The sequence below is a fragment of the Mustela erminea genome, chromosome 14, assembly GCF_009829155.1.
Source record: "Mustela erminea isolate mMusErm1 chromosome 14, mMusErm1.Pri, whole genome shotgun sequence".
Lineage (NCBI taxonomy): Eukaryota > Metazoa > Chordata > Mammalia > Carnivora > Mustelidae > Mustela > Mustela erminea.
Genome location: NC_045627.1, coordinates 30,808,249 through 30,827,952, shown reverse-complemented (window position 1 = coordinate 30,827,952; position 19,704 = coordinate 30,808,249). Strand labels below are relative to the sequence as shown.

The window sequence follows — 19,704 nt, the reverse complement described above, 5'->3', positions numbered from 1 at the left end:
TGGTTTTGGCTCAGGTAATGATCTCAGGATGCTGAGATCAAGTCTGGCATAAGACTCCACACTCAGGGGGGCACCTGAGTGGCTCCGTGGGTTAAAGCCTCTGCCTTCAGCTCAGGTCATGATCCCAGAGTCCTGAGATCGAGCCCCACATCGGGCTCTCTTGCTCAGCAGGGAGCCTGCTTCCCTCTCTCTCTGCCTGCCTCTCTGCATACTTGTGATCTCTGTCTGTCAAATAAATAAATAAAATCTTTTTAAAAAAGACTCCAGCATGGAGTCAGCTTGGGTTCCCCTCTCTCTCTCTCTCTTGCTCTCTCTCTTTCTCTCTCTCTCAAATAAGAAAATAAATCTTAAAAAAATAAAGGGGTGGGAGGTTCGGAGAACCAGGTGGTGGGTATTAGAGAGGGCAAGGATTGCATGGAGCACTGGGTGTGGTGCAAAAACAATGAATATGGTTATGCTGAAAATAAATAAATTAATTAATTAATTGATTAATTGATTAATTTTAAAAAAATAATAATAAAGATAATGGAGTCATGATTCAAACCTGAATCAAGTCCTTAACCTGCATACACTACTTCTACAATGAATTGTTCCCTTGAAGTGACTATCAAGGTCTCTTCTTTCCACTGTTAGTCACAGTCAATATTCTTTTTTAATATTCAAACAGTTCCCCAATTTTGATAAGAGGGGTCCCTTCAAGCTGACTTGAATTTCCTGTAATACACACCCATTACTTTTTGGCCCAACAAAATGTCTGAGATCACCTTGTATTTTGCCCTGCCTGCGGACTCCCAGATTTTTCAGGGAGCCCCAAAGAATCAGTATTTCTTATATTTCTACCACCCAAGAAAAGTATAATAAAAGGTCCCAAAAGCAACTACTACCAACCAATACCTTTAATAGGACATAATCATTTTCTAGTTCATTAGAGTCCTGGTTAGATTTTTATTGCCAAGAATAAATGTTTAAAGTAATAAGATTTGTCTTCATTAAAGTCAGTATTCCCTAAGGAGTCAAAGAAATGACAGATGAGTAAAGCCAGGACTTTGGGATTTGATCCTCAGAGTGAAGAGTTTAGCTCAGTTCAAAACGTCATAGGCAATCAAAGCACAGAGTTTTACTTAATCTGACAAAGAATCCTTCCCAAAAGACATATTAATGAAATTTAACTTATTAAGTTGCTAATTATTGTATGCTGTCATCACTGTTAAATCAAGACATTAATCACATCATCATTCCTGAATCCTTCAAGGACTTTGCCCTAATCCTTACGCTGTGCCCAATTTATGCATACTTTAAAAGCAAAGTAGGTCACCTGGACCAGAAATATCCCCTTTTGCCCCCAAAGGGAATAAAGTTTCTTTTTTTTTAATTTTATTTATTTATTTGACAGAGAGAGAGATCACAAGTAGGCAGAGAGAGAGAGGTAAGCAGGCTCCCTGCTGAGCAGAGAGCTTGATGTGGGGCTCAATCCCATGACCCTGAGATCATGACCCTAGCCAAAGGTAGCGGCTTAATCCACTGAGCCACCCAGGCACCCGGGAATAAAGTTTCTATAAATCCCAAGAAGTTTCCCAGAAGACAAACTCTACCATACTCCTTTAAAAAATACTACACTTCACACCATAGAACCCAGTTCTACTTTTGCTTTTACTTAGAATTTACAAATATGTGAATAAACCAAATGACTCTAGAGCATACACAGGAAGTATATGAACCTCGGTATCAGATCAAATGTGAGCCTGAATCCCAGCTCCAAACCTTATGAATTCTGTGATCCTAGGTGAGTTATTAGATTGCTCTAAGGTGGGACACCTGTGTGGCTCAGTCACTTAACCATCTGCCTTCTGCTCAAGTCATGATTCCAGAATCCTGGAGTCTAGCCCCACATTTGCTTCTCCCACTTCCTCTGCCCCTCCCTCTGCTTGTGCACTCTCTCTCTCTCTCTCTCTCTCTCTCAGATAAATAAATATAAATCTTTTTAAAAATGTCTCTATGTCTCGGTCTTCTCATCTGTTAAGTGGGTTATTATAGGGGTTGAATAAGATCATTCATTCCTGCACCTGGGATAAAGCCCAGAGTGTGAGTGTCCAATAAGGGTTAGCTACTGCTATTATTAGTTTTCTTCTTTTATCTCTACTAACTGTAATTACCAGTGCCACCTGTATAAATCGGATTAGGCCAAATGATTCTTCAGCGACATGTTAATCCAAAATCTCACTGGTTGAAACAGATGAAAGTTATTTCACACACAAGCAAAGACCACATTAGGTCCTGGCAATTCTCCAGGGCAATGCCCCTGTGTGGAGACTCAAAAATTGAGGCTGCTTTAGTGTCTCTACCATCCAGCAGCCTGGTGCCTGCCTTGACCCCGAACTTCTACCCCCAGACTCAACTGGTAGTACAGCTTCCCAGCCTCACATTGGTGTTGGATGGGAAAGCCCATGCTTAAGACATCAGGCCTCCGAGACATTCAAGCAAAGAATGAACGGTCGCTTTTCCAGAGCAGAATGGAAACTCATGCATCATCAGAAAGGGTAGCTACCAAAAGAATATGGCTGCACAAATACCAGGATCTGATCAGATAAAACAATATAAGGAAATTCTTGGCGCCCAAAAAAAATTTACAGAAACCTCCTTTTTGGACTATGTTACAGACCACACAACAAAAGAAGTAACACCTGATGATACCACCTGTTCAGAATGCTAAAAATATTTTTAAATGAGGGGCACCTGGATGGCTCAGTTGGTTGAGCATCTGGCTCTTGGTTTTGGATCAGGTCATGATTTCAGGGTCATGAGATGGAGCCCTGTGTCAGGCTCTGTGCTCAGTGCAGAGTCTGCTTGAGATTCTCTCTCCGTCCCTCTCCTTCTGCCCCGCCCAACCCTCTCTAAAATAAATAAATAAATCTTTAAAAACATATATGTATATTTTAATGATGCAAAGAATATCCAAGAGAGTTCAGGAATATCATGTGCAGCAGAACAAAGACATGGTGGCCAAAGGATTCTTTGTCCAGCCATGATAAAGAAGTCCTGATGGATGGACTTTAGAGAAAAGATTGCCAACAGCTACTGCTCTGGAAATAAGGATTCATCTGACAGAAATGCTTAGAGCAAAAACAACCATGATAAACTGTCCATCTGCTAAACTGCTTGGCAGATGGAAACTAGTGGAGAAAAAAATTACTATTTACCAGGAATAATCAAAATAGAAACTCATGTTTGGTGAAAATAGTAAGATGCAACATTTGTTGAACCTTTAATATTCAGCAGGTCAGTCATTTGATTAGAAAAATAAACTACTGCTTATTCAACTGTGATTATTAATTTTAAAGCAAAATATGGGCATACTCACATATAAGAAATAAAAAATTTTATTACTAAAATAAATGGAAATTTCACTGAATGGTTATTTATATTATATGGTACCATAGTATTCTAACTAGACTCTGGATGTGTTGCGATGGTTTTTTGGGGGGTTTTTGTTTGTTTGTTTGTTTGTTTTTATTGGATAGAGAGAGACACAGCAAGAGAGGGAACACAGGCAAGGGGAGTGGGAGTGGGAGAAGGAGACTTCCCACTGAGCAGGGGGCCCTATGTGGGGCTCGATTCCCATGGGATCATGACCTGAGCCAAAGGCAGACACTTAATGACTGAGCCACCCAAGCACCCCTGTTGCAATGTTTTTCAATCAGCCTCATCCTCCAAGTACTCCTTTCATTCATTCTTGCTTTAAGTTGAGGTAAAATACATAAATTACTCGTCAAAACACAAACAAACGAATATATAATTAAGGCTGTTTTAACCTTGCATTTCTGTCATTTCAGGCAACAGTCTCCTCTATGACTGCTAAGATGGGAAGAAAATGGAAGAAACATGTTGGCTTTTCCACTGTCATACGTCACTCCCATTCAGATTTTGTTGGCCAGAACCATCACATGGCTCTGCTTAGGTCCAACCAGGCCAAGCAGTCCTATATTCCCAAGAAGGGAGACCTGGATATTGGTTTGCACTGCTAACTTTTCCATCCCTAAGTACTGAAGTTACTAATATAAACAAACTAAAATAAATGCATGGGCTATCTTGAGTCCTAACTTCATACTTAATCAGTATCTTGTCTGGGTTGCTTTCATAACAGAAAATGAAGACAAAATCAATTTTTAATTGCAATGTTCATGAAGCTGACCATTTTTATGCACAATTCCACTTCCTTTAAAATAAATGTCCCACAGATCATATTGTTCTCAAAAGAAAGAAGCTCATTATTCTTTTGTGGCAAAATTCACTGGCATTTCCATAAAACCCTAGCTCTTAATTATACTGTGATTAAACTCCTTATGTACTTTTAGTTTGTAGAATACCCTTAACATATTTCTACCCCCAGGGAGAAATATTTATCCCAAAGCAATTCTTTTTTATTTAAAGAAATAAATGACAACTGATAATTTTAGAATCAGACAACTAAAAGAAACTTCAAGAGATAAAATTCTTTTTTGCCCAATATTTTATTATTAGAAATAACATCATAATTAATAACCCTGGACATATATCCATGAATTGTTACTGAAATGAAAACTTCAGTACTGTGCAAATTTACTTCCTTGTACTCCATGTACATTCCACATTAACCAATTATAAAGAGATACAATTCTATCATCAAACATTTACTGAGCCCTTTCCATATGTAAGCAGTTATATACATATCAACCCAAAATGGATGATAGCTCAGCAAATGCAAAAATTAATGTCACAGTGTCCCTGCCTGAGAACCTTTCAATAAATATGAATAACAGACATTAAAATATTCTTTAGGATCACTGAAAGAATAAATGCTTCTGACTTGAGGAAGGTTTATCAGAGAAGTTCTGGGCTTTAAAAGCTTCTGGTAGTCAGAGCAATGGTGGGGACAGATAATGGACATTCTAGGGTAAAGAAAACATGAATAAAGAAAGGAAAGCAGATCCATTCTGAGTACCACAAGAAGCTTGTCTATGTCCTCTAAATAAAGAGTCTGTGTGTTGCTTTGATAAGTGCAAGGAAGAGGTAAGCTAGCTTTTCTCAACCAAGATAAGTATGGTCTGGAGTTACCATAAGGAATGAGAAAATAGGGGCACCTGGGTGGCTCAGTTGGTTAAGTGCCTGTCTTTGGCTCTGGTCATGATCCCAGGGTCCTGAGATTGAGCTCCATGTCAAGCTCTCTGCTCAGCAAGGAGCCTGCTTCTCCCTCTCCCTCTGTTGCCCCCGTCGACCCTGCCCCACTTATACTCTCTCTCTCTCTCTCTCAAATAAATACATAAATAAAATCTTTAAAAACAAACCAAAAAAAGGAATGATCTCAAGAAACTTAAGATGTATATGATATGATAAATAGTGAAAACCACTTTCTGGGTGTCACAGGTGGGATGTTACAGTCGGGCCTCCATCACAGAGGGCGCTGAATACCAGAGTAAGGATGCTTAAATAGGAAGAAATAAGGCAGCTGAATGAAGACCAGAGAGGAAACGTTTCAAAGCAAGCCATTCTGTTCAGGAGTGACTGTCAGTTGGGGAGCAAGGAAGTGAAGATCGGCAGTAGAAGCAATGACGGAAGGAGTGGTGGGCAAAGAAAAGATGGATTTGACAGTAAATTCTTGGACACTGATCAGTTGTAAATATAAGGAGACAAGAGAAGGATTTAAGAGCTCTAGCCTAATGGATGGTGTCTATCATTTCAGGGAACCCAGCAAGATAAGCTATGTAAGAAAAAAGCTAAGCTAATCCATCCATTAAGGACCCACGAAATTTTGAATATTAACAGTTTTTTGTCCCAGATGTACTATATGCTAATTGTTTGATCTTGAACAAGTTGCTAACCTCTGAGTAACCAGGGTCCTGGGATCGAGCCCTGCATCAGGCTCCCTGCTCCGCGGGAAGCCTGCTTCTCCCTCTCCCACTCCCCCTGCTTATGTTTCCAGTCTTGCTGTCCCTCTCTCTGTGTCAAATAAATAAATAAAATCTTTAAAAAAAAAAAAAAAAAAGAGCTCTGCCCTAATGCCTGAGCATAGCAGGAGGTCAATAGTGTTAGCTAGCTTCATTATTATTACTAATACCATCATCATTATGATTGTGATCCCTGTGGAGATGCCTGAAAGACTGCTGGAAATCAGTGCTCATGAGACAGATGAGGATTTGAGAGGGAGATTTATGGTAACATAGACCTGAAAACTGAGTGAGTGAAATAAAAGAGGAGGAGGGTCACCTGCATGGCTCAATGGGTTGTCTGGCTTCAACTCAGGTCATAATCTCAGAGAGCCCTGCGCTCTCTGCTTGGCAGGGAGCCTGCTTCTCCCTCTGCCCCTCATCCCTCTCGTGCTCTCACTCTCTCTTGCAAATAAATAAATAAAATCTAAAATAAAGAGGGGAGAGGGGAGGAGGAGATGGCCAAAAGATGAGTGTTGTTGAGGAGTGGGCTGAGATCAGAGCTTTCATATAAGGGATGAGTGGAACAATAGGCATCAATGAGACTCTCTAGGAGACACAATGAGCCATTCTTTGCCCTGCTCCTGAGCACTACATGGCTGTACCAGATATGTCCAGGCACAGGGAGACAACATCTTTGGATTCAGATCTTCTCTACACGGTTAAATGTCCACAGAAGCCTAAGCCCAGTATCATCTCTCTTACAAGTGTTTAAGATTCAGAACTGTTCTTCATGAATCATACAATGTCACCAGAAACCTCTTAATCATCTCACTATTTGTTTTCCAGGAACAGAAACTGAGGCACAGGTCAAATTTCAGGTAATGACAAAGTCTAGACTTAAGTTGTCAAACAGAATGCCACAAAGCCTACAGGGAGTATGTCATTGAACCTACCGGTCTGGGAATGTGATAATGCCTTAAAGGGTGCTTTCGATCTTGAACTAAGTTTGGGGTGAAATTGTTTCTTCTCAAAGACTTTGCTTCCTCGGGCTTCTCAACCTCAGCATCATTATTAATATTTGGGGCTGGACAACTCTTTATTGCCAGGGGCTGCCATTCCTACTGTAGAATGTTTAAAGCGTCCCCTCTACCAGCTAGATGCCAGTAGCCTCACGCCCAACCCATTTGTAACAACCAAAAACATCCACAGACATCCCATGTGTCTCCTGGGGGACAAAATTTCCCCAAGTTGAGAATCATTATTCTGACAGATACATGTTAATTATTTCTATTATAAATGATAAACTAGGGGCACCTGGGTGGCTCAGTGGGCTAAAGCCTCTGCCTTCGGCTCAGATCATGATCCCGGGGTCCTGGCATCGAGCCCCGCATCAGGCTCTCACTGAGCGGGGAAACTGCTTCCTCCTCTCTCTCCCTGCTTCTCTGCCTACTTGTGATCTCTGTCAAATAAATAAATAAAATATTAAAAAAAAAAAAAATGATAAACTCACTGAAAGTCCAGAGTTGTAAAATACATGTACAGATTAATAAAATTGTAACTTGCTTCCTTTTGGCTTGTGATCTTGGAAAGCATTTATCTATCTCCTTTAGGAAAAAAGGCATTAGTGTTTGGTTATCTGATATTAAAATAGCCATTTTATTAAATACCCATTTCAATCATGAAAATAAGTGAAATACTCCAAATCATCATTCAAAAGTTCAAATGATTAAAGATGAAATACTGATTTAGAAAATATGGCAAAAAAATAAGAATTCATTTCTCAGCATTCTACCAAATATATGCTTAAATATCTAAACCCCAGTTTTTCTTTTGTCCCCAGAGAGAGAGGTGGGGGGGGAGGGAGGAGGGGGTACAGAGGGAGAGAGAGAATCTTAAGCAGGATCCAGCTTGAAGACCAACCCAGGGCTCAGGGCTCAATCTTACAACCCCAAGATCATATCCTGAGCCAAAATCAAGAGTCAGATGCTAACCAACTGATCCACCCAGATGCCCCTAAACCCTAGTTTTTCTAATTGCTCTGTCTATACCTGTGTTTCCACAAAAATGTTTCACAAAACCCTGGTTTCAAGAGATACTAATAGACATTCAGTGGGAGAAAGATTTTATACTCAAGCAAAACTGGGAAATGCCGGGTTAGACAAAGTTAAACAGTTTTCTTTCCCACACAGCTCAGCAGAGCCTCTATGATATGTATGAGCAATGTAAAATTCCATAAAGCACACATGAGGTGGGTTGTTTCTCTACCATAATTGGCTATGCAAGTTTTATTCATTTGTTTACAGAGTTTCTCAGTGTTGACTAATGTTCCCCAGAGCATGCTGGAAAGCCCGGCACTACCCCTGGCTATCTCAATAGCTCCTCTGGTCCTACTGACTAAGGTCTAGAACTGCAAAGACCACATGATGTTGAAGCAAAAAACAGCAGAAAGCCAGTCTGGATGTGCAGATCAGCTACTAACAATTTATAGCCATAGCACTGTACAGTTTCTCATGCAGGCACTAAATTTAATTTAACTTCTCATTCAGGAATTACTGTTATACCCACAAGTATCTGTTGGGTTGTTGGTGGGGGGGGGGGCAGTGTTTGGTTTTTTTATGGTAAACAATGGGAATTGATCCTGCTCTATTAAGCTAAAAAGAGGCATTTTAAAAAAAATGTTCTGGGCATTGAATTCTCAGCATTGTGAAGGAAGAACCAAACACCACAGCCACCAGCCAGGACAGGAAGCAGGGTTGCCCCGGGGAAAGCTGCTTGGGCTCCAGCCATCAAGTGGCCCATCTTCAAACCATCTTCTATCTGGTATCTCCCCTAAAGTTTCAAATCCCAGGAGAAGATGTTGATTGGCTTAGCTTGGGTCAGGTGCCTACCATCCTTCTCCCCCGCAAGTCCCCATGGTCATGCCTGACATCCCATGATCGACAGCCCTGTGATATAGAATGACATGGAAGAGGGCTAATTCCCCCAAAACATGGATGCGGAACAGAAAAATAAAATATGTGCTTTACATTCACTGAGCAGGAAAAGGAGACATGGGCTTTACTTTGTCCCACCAGTCCTGTCCCCTCTACTTAACCGAGAGCACTGAGGTATTCGGAAAGGCTAAGCTTTCTTCTTCAATCACCTTAAACAGACTTGAGAGCCTGCCATTCAGAAAATTCAAAAAAGTCGTTTTGAGTCCTTCTTCTAAGAAACCTGGCGTTGTTGATTAATGACTCCCAAGGAAGAGACATTTAGTCTAATTATCAGCTAAGCTCATTCATTCTTAACAACCACGAAAGAAACAAGGACAGAAAATTTAAGGCAATGTGAGGAAGAAGAGGAAGAGTTTAAAGACAAACGTAACAAATCAATTCTTCCCAACCTCCAAATGACCCATGTAAAGGAATTTAGTTAGGCATCTGCCCTTTCTCCCTCCTCAGTCTATAGACCCTAAGCTTTTCTTAGTAATTCTAAAATTCTTTTGATAATCATCAATTTCTGTGAAAACAGAGGGGAGTCTGTTTTATGATAATGTTTTTTGATCCCAGACTTAGATGACGTCTCTGCCTCTGGGGAAATTCCTTCTACAAGAAGAACGTTTTCTTTAGGCCACTGTTTTTTAAGTATTTGCCATCAGTACACTTTATCTGGAGGAGCAGAAGGACAACACTAAAGTTAGCATGTTGGGTGATTTTTATTTTTATATTTGAGCCTGCCTAAAAAAGTAAATAAATGAAAACTTTCTTGGGCAAGTTCTCATTTGGGCTTAATTATTTGCTTATCTTTGTTGTAGCTAAAGTCTCAATTTTACTGGAAAGAATGAAAGAAGAAAAGCAAGATTTCTAACTAAGATGTTAAACTACATTCATTTTTGTGAAATGAACTACATTCACTTTGGCCATCTGTTTTCTGGGGTGGAAGAAAGTTTCCAATGATCTTGATTTATTTATCCATTTTATTATATAGAAAATAGAAATTCAAGTAAGATATTATATTGCTTGAGAAAGGACAAATGGGGATAACCAACACATCTTATAAGCACTTCTTCCGAAGGAAACATCTCATTTAATATTCCAGTTCTGCAGAAAACAGCAAGTAGAATGGAAAATCACCTATTGCACTAAAAAGCCACACTCCACACTAAAAAGTCTCTCCCTTCCTCTCCTTTACCGCAACCACCCTCGACACTTCTGTGGAGGCCGAGAAAAATTAAATCCATCCCACCTCAGGTTTAGCCTTAGCATAAGTACAGCCATCTTAGCTCTGGCAGCCATCTCAGACCCCTGTGCCCAAGGGCTGAACTTTCCCCTACTTTACTTTAGTTCTAAGGACCCCCACTGTGCTTTGGTTCCAGGAAGCCCCACCCTGCTTTAGTAACAGGAACCCATAAATACCCCTGCCTTAACTAAACTCGGGGTCCAAGTCCCTACTCCTCTGTGTCAGGTATACTTGGGCCCAAGCTTAAGCTTGTCAAATAAACCCTCATGTGATTGCATCGGTGTTGGCTCCTTGGTGGTCTCTCAGACGCGAAAACTCGGGTACAACACTTCTGACACCAGTTGTGTGGGTTTTCCAGACATCAAGCAATTCTACACCAGCAGGATGTCCCATAATCCAATTCAATTCTGAATTCAAGTCAATTCCATTCCATTCTAATCAGAGTTAGCGCCAACCCCACGACTTTCAGGGTTGAGTCTCACAGAAGTGTCCCCTCACTCAGATGCCAATCCCAAGTGCTAGGTCCCCACGTTACTCCCAGCTTCTGCCTGACTTTGTTTCAAGCCAGAGCTTCCCATGACTCCCTGCTGTGGAGTCAATCATTTGCTCAAATGGTTCACAGAACACAGGGTAACACATTTACCAGTTTATTATATAATAAAGGATGCAGGTGAGCAGCCTTATGAAGAGATACATAGAGGGAAGACTGAAAGGGTCCCAAGCACAGGAGCCACTGTCCCTTTGCAGCTGGGGTGCACTATCTTCCCCATTCATGGATGTGTTCACCCATCTGGAAGATACTCAAACCCCACTCTATTTGGATTTTTACAGAGGTTTAGTAGGTAAGTATGAGCATCTAGTAACTCCATTTCCAGCCCCTCTCCCTCTCTTGTGAATGGAAGGTGAGACTGAAAATTCCAAGCTTCTAATCATGCCTTGGTCTTTCTGGTGACCAGTCCCGTGGAGGCCCACCAAGAACCACCTCTTTAGAACAAAAGAAACTGCTGTCACCTAGGAAATTTCAAGGGATTTGGGAGCTATGTCAGCAACTGGAGTCCATGACTAAGTGTTAGAAGAAAATATTCTCATAGCACCCTAATTTACAAAGGTTTTAGGAACTTTGTGTCAGGAACGTGGGGCATTCAGTATTTCTTATTATCTCACATGTATCCACCAATGAACAATTATAAAGGATGCTGGCTATGTTCTATTGTTTTATTTTTTCCTTATTTCCTCTGTGTGAAAAGAAGGAGCCATGCACTTTTTTAAAAAGGGGGTTCTGGGGCGCCTGGGTGGCTCCGTGGGTTAAGCCTCTGCCTTCGACTCAGGTCATGATCTCAGGGTCCTGGGATGGAGCCCCGCATTGGGCTCTCTGATGAGCAGGGAGCCTGCTTCCCCTAGCGCCCCCACCCCCACCGCCTCGCCCCTGCCTGCCTCTCTGACTACTTGTGATCTCTCTTTCAAATAAATAAATAAAATCTTTTTAAAAGGGGGGGGGGGGTTCTGTAGAGAGAAAAGTCACCTCTGCATCCAGCCCTGGGGGAGGAAAGAGCTGCTGTCTGCAAATCCACCCACCACCATTTACTCAAACAGAAGAAGAAGAAGAGAATACCAAATAGAAGAAAGAAAAAAAAAAAAACTACCAGCCCCCACACATCACTGATAATGCCTCAGGCATACATGGATCTACCCAGTAGTATCTAATGACAAGATTTGTAGGAGGCATTTATCTTTGAAATAAATTTGAAAAGATGTTTTTTAATCTAGTTTAAAATTTGTATTGAGTAAATCCTAAATAGCAAAATCTCAAAGTAGGAAGAGAGGTTATTTACATTCAAGGAGACAGAATTGGTTAATCAGAACTAAAAAATTACAGCTCTGCTGGGTATGCATTTTAATTCGGTCTGCCGTCGAGGGCATTGTTAGTCGGAGCAATTACGGAATGAACCCGCAGCCTGGAAGTCATCATCCACGGAGGGTTTCCTGTAGGTTGTAGGTATAATAATATTCTTCCTTTTCACCTTCTGGCCATCCGAACAGCATAACAAATTAAAGAAAACATTTTTTCCGTATTTAGCAAACTCGGTGTGATTTTGGCAATGGGGAGAGCCGCAATAACTGGGGAGAATGGCGGGATCTTGCCAGTAGGGGGCGTTCACGCCAAATTAGCAACCGAGAGCTTCGGAAATGGGAGTTCGGGGGAGAGTAACTCGAGAGGACTAGGCTTACCAGTCACAGCCCCTAACAAAAGGCAGAGTGAAGTCATTTATGGGAGCGCATACGTGGACGTAATCGCATGGGCCCAGGTGCTTTGAGAGAAACCTCAGTGGCCTGTGGGAGGGCCGCTGGGCGCAGGCGTTCCCGAGCGCGCTGCCAAGCTGCGTCCTTTCCCAAGGTCAGCTGTATCAGTCAGAAAGCCGAGTTAAATCACAATCCCGAAGCAGGTTCCTGACTCCAAACTCCAAGACATTCCCCTTGTGATTAACTTGGCTTCTCACACACACGCAGGGCAGGGCGGAAGACAGGCCACACGGCAAACAAGACGACAGAAGGGTGCCGGACGTGGACGAACCCCACGCGCAGTCGGTGTAGGGGCGCGCGGTTGAGGCGAGGCTTCGGGGGTCCGGGGGCAGCTCTGGGCACTTAGGGCTGCTTACCTTCAAGCAGGCAAGGCTCTCGGTTCTGGTCGGAGATCCCTCGGGCAGAGCCTTCAGCAGCAGTTGCCTTTCTAAAGTGGTCAGACGTGGAGAGGTCAGGTCTGAAATTTCTGACATTGTGCTGCCAAAACCCTCCCCTTTGTAAAGGGATCGAATCGGTCTCGGGTCCCTGCAGACCTGCTCTGGTTCTGCTCGTTTTCAGTTCTGGGGTGTCAGCTGACGGGGGTCCTGGCGATATCTCCCAGCTGCGGTACCTTTAACTGCTTGCTTCATTGCTTGACTCAGGCCCCTGCTTGACGTGAGAGACTCCATTTTGCTCTCTAGAGGGGCACAACAGATTCCATTTAATGTGTGTATCATAATTCATTTAGCCTTTTATTTGCACCTCCAAACCATTTTTTGTTTGGTGGTGTGTGTGTGTGAGAGAGAGAGAGAGAGAATGTGTGTGTGTGTGTTGCTGGCACACATAATGCTAGGATTTATATCCAAAAATAAGAAAATTTTTTTTTCTTTTCTGATTTTATTTATTTGAGGGATTGAAAGATAGTGAGAGGGAGCATGAGCAGGGAAGAGAGAGAAGCAGGCTCACGGAAAGCAGGGAGCCCAACTCGGGGCTTGATCCCAAGACCCTGAGATCATGACCTGAGCTGAAGGCCCACACTTAACTGACTGAGCCACTCATGCCCCCAAAATGAGAATTTTAGTGGACAAGTAGGTTACTCATTTTTCCCAAAACCTGTATTTTCGAAGAATTCCGTGGCCAGTATCCTACACATGTTATAGTAAATGGTTAATCCTTGCAGATCTGAATAAAGATCTTTCACTACCCAAGTTGTCAGAGTCTCACTTTTAAGTAAGATTCATGCACTAATTTACTCTAATTCATCAAATATGGTTCTGTTTCCCTGGGGATACTCTCAAATTTCAGTCTCATTTTAAAGAAACAAACAAAACAAAAACTTGCCCCTTTTTCTCTACAAGATTATAGATCCATCATTTGCAAGAGAGCCCTTCAAAATTCTATAGCAGCTTTCTCCCAATAAACAAGCCTTGACTTCTTAAAATAGTATTGTACATGAGGGAAGATGAGAATTATGCCAAATGCTACTTTTGAATACACTCTTTTGCATAATTGAGAAAACAGATAAGAAAAAATGGAGCTTTCTTGAAATATCTCCGTATTTATTCATCTTTCATCAGGCCACAGAGAGAAGCCCTTCCAACACAGTGGCTTGGAGCCTCCAGCAGTCTCAGGTTCAAATCCTAATTTTGTATTTACTGGCTAGGTGACTTTAGAGAAGTTATCTTACTTGCTGAGCCTGTTTGTCTATATATTGGAGTATTCGTGAGTTCTTTTCAAAGCTGTTTGAGAAAAAGAGATAATGTATGCCCCTGGTATATAAACAATGCTTAATAAATGGTTGTTATTCTTAGTAAAATGGTGGTTAAGTCATGTGATCTTCAAAGACACAGATCCCCATCTCCTTCTAAGGAAGAGAGTCTAGGCTAACATTTTTCCATTGTAAAACACATAATAGGTCTTCTCTGGCAAGATTCAGGCTGCCAGGAAGGTCAGAACTAAACGTTGTACCACTTTTCCTTAAATATACAGAGGGCTGGCTTCGGCAACGTCATCCTGCTAGAGATCTGAACAGCTGTTTTCTAAATGCAATAAAAGCAAGTATACTTACAGAACAAAATATAAATATTGCTAACCTCCAAGGATTCTCTAAGAAATGGCATAGCTCACAGAAGTCAGAAGTGAGGGGAAGTGTTACTAAATTTCTCACCTTATATAGTGGAGTCAAGAGATAATGTTTACATATGATGGATCAGAAACAGATGTTCAAGTACATGCTTTATACTACTAAGGCAACCAGTAGAGGAATTAAAAATAATTACATTAACACATTTGGGAGGTAGAAGGGTAATGGAAGTGGGAGCTGTGTAAGTGAACAAAATCTCTGACAAGTTTAAAGTATACTATTTATCGTTTTTAAACACAGTTGTTAAACACTAGGAGAAAAGAAAACAAACAGTTAATGGTGATTATCTATGAGGACTGGACCTGGAAGTAGGGAGTTTTCCTCTTCATTTAAATTTTTTTGGCAGTGTTTGATTTTTATGTTTAATTAGTACGTACTTGACATATGTAATAAATATCTCTTTAAAAGAAGGAAATGGGATGCCTAGGTAGCTCAGTGGGTTAAGCCTCAGCCTTCCGGACAGGTCATGATCTAGGGTCCTGGGATCCAGTTCTGCATCATGCTCTCTGCTCAGCAGGGAGCCTGCTTCCCTCTTTCTCTGCCTGCCTTTCTGCCTACTTGTGATCTCTCTCTCCCCATTAAATAAATAAATAAATAAATAAATAAATAAATAAATAAAACCTTATTTTAAAGAAAAAATAAAATAAAAGAAGGAAATGAATACTGTGTGGTTGCATGCTCCAAAATGATCCCCAACAATTCCTGCTTCCTAGTAATCATACCTTATGTATTCCTCCTTCCAGATTGTACCAACGACAGCATATAACCAAAGTGATGGTACATCATTTCCAAGCTGAATGAGAAACTACAGCTTCTGTCTTGGGTGTTCTCTCTTTCCTGATACATCTTTTTCTCAAGATCACTGGCTCTGTGGGAAGCCATGTTGTAAAGAGCCCTGTGGAGAGGCCCATGCAGCGAGGAAATGACGTCTTGGCAAACAGCACCACAAGTTTAGCCGGAAGCGGACCTCCCAGTCAGCTTTTTACACACAGCCAACAGCTTGACTGCAACCTAATGAGTGACTCTGACTTCATTAGGCACGCCTAATTCCTGACCCTCAGAAACTGTGTGAGATCATGTACTTGTTGTTTAAAGCTTCCAGGTTTTTGCATCACTTATTCCAGAACAATAGATAACTACTACAGATGGCTACCCCTAGAGAAATAAAAGCAACTGAAAAGTCATCATTGCAGGTATTAGAAGCTAAAGTTAGGAGCTCAGAAAGCTTGGTTCTAACTCAGGAAATCTCTGCCTAGCAATATCACTGAAATGCTAACTGGTTTTTCTGTGACCAGAGTCCCATTCCCTGCCTCCATCTCAGTGCAGCCCAACATTAACACATCAGCCTGACTCTGATCCACGGTTTTCTGTTTCCCATTCCTCTTCATCCTCTCATGTCCACAAGCCTAACCTCTCTCGCCTAGTTTATCCCGAAAGCAGAGCTAGAGATGATGGCTTACATTCAAGTGGTTTGTTTGGTAGTGGGATCCCAGGGGTCAGAAGTGAGGGGCAGGAGAGGACGGAGACCATTACAAGGATGTGATATCAAGTTGGCCAACACTCCCCTCACCTTATCAAATGTATCTCCAATCTCCCCATCAGAAAAACAGAAAGGATGGGGCACCTGGGTGGCTCAGTTAGTTCAGGTCATGATCCCAGGGTCCTGAGATCAAGTCCCATGTCGGGCTCTCTGCTTAGCAGGAGTCTGCTTCTCCCTCTCACTCTCCTTCTGTGCGCTCTCTCTCTGTCTCTCTCTCTCTCTCTCTCTAAGTAATTAATTAATTAATTAATTAAATCTTTTTAAAAAGAAAAACAGAAAAGAAACATGTGTCTGTTGGCTCCCAGTTCCACTGGTCAGGAGAGTCTCCACAGGATATTAATCCCCCAATATCCCCCTGTTAGGAATACTGAGTGCCACGCAGGGCCTGAAAGGGCACAGAAGCCCCAGAGCAGGAAGCTAGAAGCACATAGTTCTAGCCCAAGATTGTTGTGGGGTTGAAAAATGCATAAAGCTTCTCAAAACTCCAAGAGGAGCTCGTAGCCGAGGCTCTGGCTAGATTCAGGTGAGAGCAGCAGGACTTGGAGCCCTATACAAGACATCTTCCATACAACCCGCAACCAAATAGTGCCAAATCCTATTTCACAGGCATACATCTCTCCCATCTCCTTCCCCCTTTTTTCCATTTCACAGCCACAGCTCTCACGGCCTCCTGCCACCAGGGTTTTTCTAAGGACACCTCAATGGACTAACTCCCAATGTTCTTTCTCATTTATCAAACCACCCCAGTCACAGGCCAGGCAGAGCTCTGAGTCACAAAGTAATGATCGCTTTGCCTCCCAGCTCACCCTTGTAAAACCGCTCAGAGACAGGCTGGGCTGGTCACCCAGGGGCCGAAGCCAGGAGAATGAGTCCTTGCTGGGCCAGCCCATTGGACAACACAGAATTCCAGCCTGGAATCAAGAGATGTTTTCCACATCCTCCGTGACAACTGGGGTGAAGCTGTCACATACTGTGGGCTCAGGAAAGAAGGCCACAGTGAATTCAGGTAAATTGGAGAATATCTTTTACCAGTATTCAGTCTGACTCTCAAAAGCATTTCAACACTTCCAAAAAATAATCTATTCCATAACTTCGCAGCTAATTGGCTCCTCTGTATGCTGTATATGGCCTGGGGAAAATCATCTCCTGACATACTTTATGAATTAAAATATTAGGCAACATTCTATGATGTAACTTTTCTAAGAGTTGATGATGGATTTTTTTTTCTTTAATTTTCTTTGGCAGATTTCTTGACTTGATTCCTGCTTATATTACAAACATATTCCTTGAATCAGAGTAACCCAGATTCTGGTTTCAAGATAATTGTTCCATGCATACTACAAATCTAGCGTACCTTAATTACTTGTAATTAGTTGTACTGTAAACTCCAATCTGTTTAATTAGTTTTAATTAGCTTCATCAAAAACGAAACAGTCAATTGTTATAAGTTGTCTTGTTACACTGACGGAGAACACCTGGAATGGATAATTAGTTTCCCCCCCAACAACAAATTAACCTGGACGACAAGCTGTCATTAATAAATATCTCACCCCCACCCCGTTCTTGGAAAAAGCCTTAGATTAAGATCATACCATAAAGTCAAAATAAAGTCAAGTTGATTCTTCAAAATAATAAAATAATAGTAGTGTGGTATCTTTTGTCTGTCCTAAGGCAAGTCCTTCCCTAAACGGGTATGTATGTGTGAAAGTGCGTATGTACTTATTAGTACATCTAATCATATACATACAGATGACTTAGAAATGCATATAGAAGCACACACATTTTACTTTATGTACCCCAGTCATTATCTTTATAGAAACCAAACTAGCACAGAAAATAGAAGTTTCTTTGCACATTTAATAAACAGTTACTCAGGGACAGCCTAAACCACCAAACAGGCATTTTTCCCATAACCCTGTGAAGAAGAGAATTTTTTCCTTTCTGAGAATGAGCTTCCTTGGAGACACAGACTTCCTTTCTGGGTAAATTTTGGCCACTCAAAGTCCATAGAGGGAAAGCTTATATTATAACGTTAAGTGGAAAATGCAGGGTACAAAATGGGAGGGACAGCCCAGCCTAGCTATATAAACATGTGAATAAACTGAAAAGAAATGTGCCAAGATGATAACGGTGTTTGTGTCTCAGCAAGTTTTTCTCCTTTGAGCATTTACAAATTCCAAATCCTTATACAAAAATCTTATACTAATTTTACAGTTGGAAAAACTCAACTTTAAAAAGTCCACGGAGGGCGCCTGGGTGGCTCAGTGGGTTAAGCCGCTGCCTTCGGCTCAGGTCGTGATCTCAGGGTCCTGGGATCGAGTCCCGCATCGGGCTCTCTGCTCAGCAGGGAGCCTGCTTCCCTCTCTCTCTCTGCCTGCCTCTCTGACTACTTGTGATCTCTCTCTGTCAAATAAATAAATAAAATCTTTAAAAAAAAAAAAAAAAAAAAAAAGTCCACGGAAATCCTGACTATAGGGATATTCACTAAAAAGCCACAAAGACCGGGCAGCAAGTACAAGGTTTTTGCAAGAAATTATTTTTTACCTCAAGAGGAAAAACTGAAAATTGAATTTGTTTTGCAAAACTTTGGTTTGGGAAATTTCAGCTGTGGAATCTGAAACCCTATTCAAAAGATAAGCAGAAACAACAACTGGGGTTTGAGCTACTGCAGAAAGTACCTTTTATCAGTGATGGTGCTATTGCAGATCGGTGAAAGTCTTGAGAGGTTCTAAGGATTCTCCACAGCATAAGGTTCCACAGTGAGCCTGGGTTTGGGTCCCAGAACACCCCAGTGTGGGTCTGGTCTCCATCTGTGGGAAATTGTAACGCACTTAAAGGCACTGCATAAAGCACAAAATGCCCTTTAAAAATGTCCTTGCAGGGGACGCCTGGGTGGCTCAGTCGGTTAAGCATCTGCCTTCAGCTCAGATCGTGATCCTGGGATCCTGGGATGGAGCCCTATGTCAGGCTCCCTGCTCCGCAGGGAAACCTGCTTCTTCCTCTGCCTCTGCCCCTTCCCCCTGCTTGTTATCTCTTTCTCTTTAACAAATGAATAAATAAAATCTTTTATTTTTTAAAAGATTTTGCTTATTCATTTGTTAGAGAGCACAAGCAGGGACAGCAGCAGGCAGAGGGAGAAGCAGGATCCCCACTGAACAAGGAGCCTGATGGAGGACTCAATCCCAGGACCCCAGGATTATGACCTGAGCCCAAGGCAGATACTTAACCGACTGAACCACCCAGCCATCCTTAGATAAAATCTTTAAAAAAAAAAAAAAAAGAAAAATGTCATTGTAAGGGATATGTGAGATGTGTGATACAGGCAGAGAAGATGCTCTTGTTTTATCTTACAAACAAGTGAAATGGGGAAACAGAAACTACGGTGCTTGTAGCACTCATTGTAGTAGGAAAAAACTTCACACAACCTAAATATCCATCATCAAGAGATTAAGTTATAAAATGAAACAAATCAGAGCTATGCAAATCAACAAGTATGAACCTCACATACATAATTTTGAGGCAAAACATAAAGTCAGAGCATAAAATACAGAGAATGTGTTAAATAAAAAAATTCAAACAATATTCTCTCCATCACTTTCAGTAAAAATATAAAGACATCC

At 41.5% G+C, this 19,704-nt stretch overlaps 1 protein-coding gene across 6 annotated transcripts in view; it reads right to left on the bottom strand.

Annotated features, from left to right (window-relative positions):
• LOC116573025 overlaps nucleotides 1-19,704 on the bottom strand; it is a 138,103-nt gene that overhangs the window by 71,329 nt on the left and 47,070 nt on the right. For 3 of the 6 annotated variants that reach the window (XR_004278584.1, XR_004278585.1, XM_032312629.1), the window contains 2 exons: nucleotides 18,763-18,894; nucleotides 11,577-13,098 (listed from right to left, as the gene is read on the bottom strand). Coding sequence is in view for 3 of the 6 variants with exons in the window: in XM_032312629.1 (XP_032168520.1) it covers nucleotides 12,977-13,098; nucleotides 18,763-18,894 (254 nt within the window). In the remaining 3 variants the exon portion in view is untranslated. Of the gene's footprint in view, nucleotides 1-11,576; nucleotides 13,099-18,762; nucleotides 18,895-19,704 lie in introns of those variants that run through there. The other 3 variants (XR_004278586.1, XM_032312627.1, XM_032312628.1) reach the window with 3 other exon arrangements.